This window comes from Triticum aestivum, chromosome 4A (genome assembly GCF_018294505.1).
Source record: "Triticum aestivum cultivar Chinese Spring chromosome 4A, IWGSC CS RefSeq v2.1, whole genome shotgun sequence".
Classification (NCBI taxonomy): Eukaryota; Viridiplantae; Streptophyta; class Magnoliopsida; order Poales; family Poaceae; genus Triticum; species Triticum aestivum.
The window spans coordinates 674,796,690-674,804,622 of record NC_057803.1 but is presented as its reverse complement, the minus strand read 5'-3'; the positions used below and the strand labels follow the sequence as shown (position 1 = coordinate 674,804,622).

Below are 7,933 nucleotides of genomic sequence, written 5' to 3'. Positions count from 1 at the left end.
CACACGTATCATTCGTTTCACCCTCAGTAGCTGATCGCCGGACACGACGAGGTAGTCTCGACTGACATAATCATCATCGTTCCATATATGGACCCGCATGCCAGTGCCATGATGATAATCATCGTTGTTCCATAGATTGTCGAGGTCGTAATAATCATGGCTGGGGGTCGGGATTTTGCGTATGCAGCAGACGTTTGTGATCTGCTGATCGCCGGTGTCCAAGACATGCAGCTCCTCTTCTCGGGTGAGGACGTACAGCTTCCCTTTGAAGAGTGCAATGTCGGCGATGGAATTGTGTGCAGGCGGCCACCACTCCATGCCTGTTGGGCTGGCCCCCGCTGGCAGGTCGCCGCCGCCGTGACCGTGAGCATAGACGGAGACCCTTGAATCGCGCAGAACGGCGACGAGGTGAACGGACACCACGGCCTTGCTGATCTTATCTGTTGAAAACCAGAACGGTGGCTCAGGGAGAGTGACGGTGCCCGCGGAGAACGGGCTCGCCAGGGAGAACCTGCCGTCGTCGTGCACGAGGAAGAGCGCACCTCCGGTCGAGACTCCATAGTAGACATCGTCCGGGACGACGGGCAAGCGGTGAACGGCGCCGTCGGGGAGGCTGAGGAAGGTGCCGTCGGGGAGGGCTAGCCAGGGGAGCGGCGGCGGCAGCGGGTACTGCAGTCTTGCGCCCGAGCGCCACGCGCGGCAGACGGCTGGTAGGCGGACCCGGTCGGCGTGCGAAGGCAGCCGCAGGAGCACGAGGCCCAGCAGCTCTGCCGGGAGATCCGGCCACGGAGAGCGGCGGCGGCAAGAGCCAGACGCGGCCATCGAGATCGTTAATTAGGGCTAGATACGTGACGTCTCCCTGCTGCACAATTTCTTCCCTTGTTTGAATCGTCGGATATGCACACGTTGAGATTCACGCATAGCTAGCCCTGCATATAACCGACTAATAACCGCAAAAATAACATTTTGCACACACAGGTAGTAGTCATCGTAGGAAGAGAATAACGATGCTCAAAAGTACATTTTGTGTTTATTCGCAGTAACAAAAGGATGTACATAAATACTCCCTCCGTTAAGATTTTTTGCAATTTAATTTATTAAACTACAAAACGTCGTCCATTTGTTTACAGAGGGAGTATTAATTGAAGTGGCATTCAAAGTTCAAACTATGCTGAGAGTCGCGGCAAAGTACTCGGCAACATATTTACCGAGAGTCGCGGCAAAGTACTCAACAACATATTTATGAAAGTACTTTTTTTCCTGACAGTAAATATTTGGCGAGCTCCCACAGAAAGCGTACTCGGCAAACTATTTTTGAAATGTCTTTTTTTCTCTCTGGTAGTAACTGTTTGGCGAGCTCCTCTCCGACCTACTCGGCAACATATTTAGGAAAATACAATTTTCCCCTGGAAGTAAATGTCTGCCGAGATCCTTGCCGCTACAACTCGGCATAGTTCTTTGGATGTACTCAGGTCTAGCCACGTGTCAAGTACTGTTGTAGCTTAAGTCAAATTAGGCTCGCTTGTTTAATGGCGAGCTCGCTCAAACTCGACTAGTTTGCACCCCTAGAAAACACCTTGGTAGGATTAAATATCGCCCTTGCACAAATATGTCTTCCCAAAATGCACACAGTAAAACTTAAGCACCTTTCACTTGTAAAATGTATTAAAAAAATAGGATTACAAAGGTGAATATTATATTATTAAAGTTTTTCTCATTTGAGACCAAAATTTAACCTGCTCTTCTTAGACAGAACCATTACATTTTTTAGGTGTAAACAGAGCCATTATCGACTACCTCTGTGCGTGATCCTAGTCTAATTATCTCAGTTGCAGGTGCCTAAAGGATGATCTTTTTTTTTTACAACACCTAAAGGATGATCATAGTTAAGAGCAAAACTCAGTAACACAGTGATCATGATTCAGGGGCTAGTAAGACTCCCAAGTTTGTTGTGCTTCAGGTGAAAAGGAGATCGTTCAAGCACATAACATAGACACACGACTTGCTATGACGAACGAATGCACTATCTAACACATCCCATATAAGATCATCCATAAGACTTTTGAGGTGTACACAATCATGGTAATAAAGATAAAACACAGTAGCAGATCGCTATGGTAAAAGTCATGAGAAGCACCCAGGCTGGGTGGGATGACAGAGCTCCAGCAGAACAAGTGAGGCATATATATATGCGAGAACCGAACCTCCAACGCAACAGAACAGAAGAAAACCTGGTGGGTTGATCACACAGCTTCAGGAGGGAAGAACCATGTGGGCCGCCACTGTCCAACACGCTGCAGCGGTGCTGCTGCTGCCTCTGACATCAACGGCGTGATTGTGCCGTCCCTCATGCTGTACACACCAGAGTCGCAAAGAGGATTTGCAGAAGAGGTCGGCCAGACATAGTCACACATGAAGTAGATGCAATCCTCGTCGTATCCACTGCATCCCACAGCAGGCAGGCACTTGGAGCCATGTTGGCCAAGAAAGAGCGCATGGCCACCCAACTCAGTGGCCTTTCTCCATCGACCGGGGCTGGTGTGCAGGTCTGCCTCAAAGACCTGAAATGCGGCAGTACATTTATGTTCAAAGACATCGTAGCTTGTCGAACTTGGCGTGCAGCGAAACCATCTTGCCACCAGCAACAGTTTACCACCACATTCAACAAGATATGGTTTTACCATGTACTCCTCTGCTATGGACAAATGTTGCGGTGTTCCACCTATATCACCCAAAGAGTCAATTATGCAGCTGATGGATGAAATGGTACGGTCATTGCCCAAATCAATGATGAATAGCTGCCCGAAGCGACCCCATGCGTATAACTTCCCGTTGAAGAATACGACATCACTAAGGAACAATCGTGGATCCTTATTATCTCTGAGCGAGGCAGTAGCAATTGGTGGCTGGCTAATACAAAGTGTATGGAAACAACCATCGTCCATGATTAGTGCAACGACAGGGGAATGAGGTGACGAGTCCAGGGGAGAGGGCACCACCAACTTATAGAAAATTGGTTTACGGTCAGAGTGGTAACGTATCTCACGCTCCCAAACAGCCACTAGATTAGGAAGCTCCAGTGCGGTCTTGGAGAAAGGATTCATCAATGAGCACATATTAGCATTGTTAATGAGGAATAGCCAGTTGTCAATGGAGCCTTGGCAACAAGCACCTTCTGGTACAGGTATGCGGTGAATTTCACTACCTGGAATGCTGAGGAAAGTACCGTCTGGGAGGGTGAGCCACGGGAATGGCAGAGGAAGGGGCTGCAACATACTATTAGAGCGCCAGGTGCGACAGACTGCTCTTAGACGAACACGGTCAGACAGGGAGGGGAGGTACTTGAGAACAAGGCCCAGGAGTTCCGGCTGAAGATCTGACCAATGGCGATACATTGCAGCCTCCATCATACAAGTCTACAAGAGAAGACATAGGGTTCATAGTTAAACAGAGTAAGAACTGCAACTAGCAATACATATGCTTCTTGCACCATTCTAAGACCAAAGGTCATCAGCTCAATTTTATTAGAAAGCTGAAGAAGTTCAGACTATTTTGAAAATATGAAGATTCTGGGGAACCATAAATCCATCACAGAAAAATAAACTAGCAAAATTACATTCCCCATGCTAGCCTTGCACTACACACTTAAGCTTCTTGCACTTGGTAATAACAGCTGCAGTAGACAGTACACAAAGCACCATTTACTTGTCATCATAAGTCGTAACTGCAAGTCTGCAACTAAGATTAGACAGTATACTAACCACTATTTTTCTTGATAATGAGGTGGATGACTATGACACAAAAGATAATTCTCTGATTCCTTTTCCTCTAACTAGAAACGCCAACAGCAGCAGCCTGAGCATAACAATTTTGGAGGAATCATGTTCCCAATTTCTAATGTGTAATGTCCCAGTGTTAATGACACAGTTACAGCACAGATTACATTTTCGTTTTGTGTAGAAGAAAAAGCAGAGGAGGGCATTCTGTCAAGTAAAATTTGTAGAGAAAAAGAACTACCATCTTATTAAATTACAGACTGAAACTGAAACAATGCCTGCGCATTCCATCAGAAGCCAAGTATATCACTGAATAATTTACTTTACATCAGATCAAGACTCTGTTAGCAAGTGTAGATGAACTAAAAAACAAATGTCGGTCAGGTAAAGAGCAATTTGAAACATCTCAAACAAGTACTACATATCACTAAACATGATTTATCAGGTGTAATAAATCTACCAAACGAGAAGAAATAGCAATTTCACCCGCAAAAAAACAAAGGAAATAGTAATTTGGTCAGGCAAATTAAGTGGAATCTGCAAAAGAGATGCCATTTGTTTTCAGGGCACGGCGAAACTTACGCCGGTGCTCATCGGAGGCACATATTCCTAAGCATTTGTGGTCTACAACAGGTAAAATTTCCATCTCTAAGCACGGATCTACTGGAGGAGACAAGGTTGGCCAGGTACAGCGTCGATCCGCCCAACCAACATTTCCATCTCTAAGCACGGATCTACTGGAGGAGACAAGGTTGGCCAGGTACAGCGTCGATCCGCCCAACCAACCAAACTAACCCCTGACTAGAAATGGCGAGCAGGTGGAGGATCTGAGGAGCTAGGGCTTACAGCTTACTCCTGAGGTCTTCCTAATGGCCTCGCCTGCGAGGGAATCGATCCGGCGGCAGGAAGCGCCCGGGGCTTGGGAATCTCCGGCGAGGCGCACATCGGCGGTGAGGTGGGGATTGGGACCTGGCTGAGAGTTTGGGGTTTTTTAGGGGCGCCCCTTATGTCTCGCTTTAAGTGAGCACAGGGGCAAGCCTCGCGTTGGGGGGAGCCCAGATGGGCCGGCCCAGCCGCGCAGGAGGCCGCGGCCTTTTTTTTTTTTCATTTTTCTGTTCTTGTTTTTCCCTTTATTTTTGTACTTCTCTTTATACTTTAAAATATTATACATCTTTCCCTAATAATATGGGCGACGCTACGCGTCCACCGGCGGATCCGCGCGATACATCCGCCACCTCGATGACCGTTCGATTTACGCGCGTGTAGCCGTCGATCTCCTGGCACACGGCTCGGTCGCCTCCCCCACTCATTAATTCCTGAAACAACGGTCGAGTTGCAGAAACAAGCGCTTTGTCCCGGCCCTGACAGACCCGCACCTCGCCTTCTCGACACACAATTCCCGAAACAACAAACCAGTTGCAAAAACAACGGCCGCATTACAGAAACAATCCTGAAACAATGATCGCGTTGCAGAAACAATTCCTGAAACAACGGTCGTGTTGCAGAAGTAATTCCTGAAACAACGCTTGCGTTGCAGAAACAACTATCATGTTGCAAAAATTTGGAGATTGCCGAAACAATTCCTGAAACAACGGCCGCGTTGCGCCGCCCGGCGAGCTTTCTCCGGCGCCTCCTTCCTTCCTCTGCTCCAACTCGTCACACCTCTCCTCTTGCTTGACCTGCCTCACTCTCTCTCACCTCCTTCTCCTTCTCTTCACAGGAAACCATGCCAACCGCCGCCGATTGCTTCGCCTCCAGTTGCTTTCCCGACGAGCTCGGGCTAGATCCGGCGCCCAGGGCAGGAGAGATGTGGGCGGTGGGGCGACCAGTTTCCTGGTGTGAGCGGAGGTGGCGCCTGGCTTCGAACACCCCGTCCAATCTGCACCATGAGAGAGATACGAGAGAATAGAGTCATGGGCTGGGCGTTGCTTGAGAAATCGAGGGAAGGTGGAGACGTGCGTTGGACTCACATGGACACGTGTTGCACAGCGAAGGCGACGGACGCGAAGTCTCTTTTCAGCCGGTTGATGCTGAGTCTTTTCCTAATAATAAAGCACAGATTGACTCCGTAGGTTCACCGTCACAATACGCCTTTTTCACATGTCATAATACGCTTTTACGATTTGTATAGATAAAATGGTAATATAAACGAGGTGGTACTAATTTAATTTTATGGAATTTTTATCCATCGTCTAGGAAAATTTTGTCCCAAGGCCGCTACGCGCCCAACAGGCTGGGCCTCTCCGCGCGCTACCTGGGCCACATCGTCAAGATGGAAAAACGATTCCTGATGGCCGACTCCTGCAACCGACAGGGCAGAAAAAGAATGAAAACTAATCCAATCCAATTGTGAATCAAACTCCCAACCTCGGCTTCCATCTATGGGGAAGTAGCCAGCCGCACGGTACTATAGTAGAGACACGATAAATCCCACTCAAAAAAGAAAGAAAAGATAACATAGAGGCAAGGAGGGGACAATCCAGACGCGGCGGATCGACGGTCGGCGGGGTGCTCGTGCTGCCGGCGACGAACACACCACATAGAGGCAGGCAGGGAGGGGTCGGGGCGGTGATCGAGGTAGACTATGTCGGCGGCGGCTGCACATAGTGACTGGCGATCAGGAGGGTGTGGTGGCTTGTGTTGATGGGACGACGGATCCAGAGTGGAGGCCAGATTCAGACGCGGCGGATGGCGGGGTTCGTCGGTCGGTGGGGTGCTGGACGCTGGTGCTGCTGGCGACGAACACAACACAGAGCAGAGGAACTCAGGTACCAGCAGCATAGTCCGCCACCAGCTTCTCTCTTTCCATGTCGCGGACAGCCGCAGACTTTGCGGTTGGGCACGTACTGAGGACTGGAGGAGCGCACGCATGCTGCGGTCGTTTAGGATCCCACACCGGCACGTTGCCGGGACCCGGGACACTTGCGGAGCTGGCCGACAAAGGCACAGTACTGTGCGAGCACAGCCGCGCGGCCCTTCTCGATGGCGGTGGAGCCGGCGTCGGCGAAGGCGTACATGGTGGCCATCTGAATCTGGTAGTGGTATATGTGATCCTGTTGAGGATGGACAAAGGATGTACTGACGCCTGACAAGACATCGACGGCCAGCATTGTATACGGGTTTAACTCCATGCAATCAAGTTGAATCGTTGAATCGGTGACGAATAGTTTGCTTGGTAGCTGCTTGTGGATTCTCCCGATCAGAGAGAGTAGGCTCGTAGTACGAGTTACTCTGTATTTTCATTGGACGCAGGCACTTGCGGGATGTTGCGACGCCCGCCGGACAATGCGGCGTGTCCGCTTGAACCCGTTTGTAATGATGCAGTCAGTCCAGTGGCAGCTTTGCGGGTTTTTGTTTGACGGAGCGGCGGGATGACCCGTCCATCTTGCAATCTGACGCAAGGGCGCGGCAGGCGCTGCTGCGGGATGCGGGAGGAGCTGTGGCATGTGGTCGCTGCGCTGCGGAGACGTGGAGGTGGATTGAATTGGTCTTCCCTGACGAAGACAATCTTCATGCTACCTGATGAAGACTGCAGCTATACCTGCATGAGTGCGACCCACAAAAAAATGTAGATGCACATTTCTTTTGCGGGAAGAAAAAATTTAGATGTACATGTATACACAGGACGCTCTTGCTCTTAATGAAAAAACTAACTACACACATGAGTCTTTGTTTTGCCACAAAGATAATCCTATTTCGGGTACAATGACCAACCAAGATCATGTAAAAAATAGACTTTGTGTCAGGAAATTAAGTAAACTCACAATGACAAAATAATTTTTCAATTTCTCTAAGAAAAAAAATGAATTTGAGGTAACCTAAAATGATTATTAGCCTCCTTAGATTTCCTCAGTTTAAAATTGTACCAGCATAATAAGGTTTGAAAAAACAGAAATTTTGTTGGAAATGTCATCAATGAGATTTTGTATAGTAAAAAGCTCTCTTATTTTGTGCACAAAGACTACAACTAACATGCTAAAAAAACGACACTAGCAGTAGATACTCTATAGCTATAAATCTATGTATGAAATAATGCATGTCTTAGAACTATTTTTGGCACTATTAATGTTGAATTGTAAATTAAGCTTTCACTGCTTATGCTATTAGTGCTTCACCATATTGAAATGATGGGCATGTACGCGTGGAGTGTCTTAAAC

At 48.3% G+C, this 7,933-nt stretch overlaps 1 protein-coding gene across 1 annotated transcript; it reads right to left on the bottom strand.

Moving 5' to 3' along the window:
• Positions 1-2,086: 2,086 nt before the first annotated feature.
• LOC123084251 (uncharacterized) lies at positions 2,087-6,886 on the bottom strand. The gene is made up of 5 exons (XM_044505954.1): positions 6,729-6,886; positions 5,747-5,818; positions 5,475-5,655; positions 4,630-4,749; positions 2,087-3,416 (listed from the first exon to the last, which is right to left on the bottom strand). The coding sequence occupies exons 1-5, from the start codon at positions 6,884-6,886 to the stop codon at positions 2,244-2,246; spliced, it is 1,704 nt and encodes a 567-aa protein (XP_044361889.1). The 3' UTR covers positions 2,087-2,243.
• Between the last annotated feature and the right edge of the window lie 1,047 nt (positions 6,887-7,933).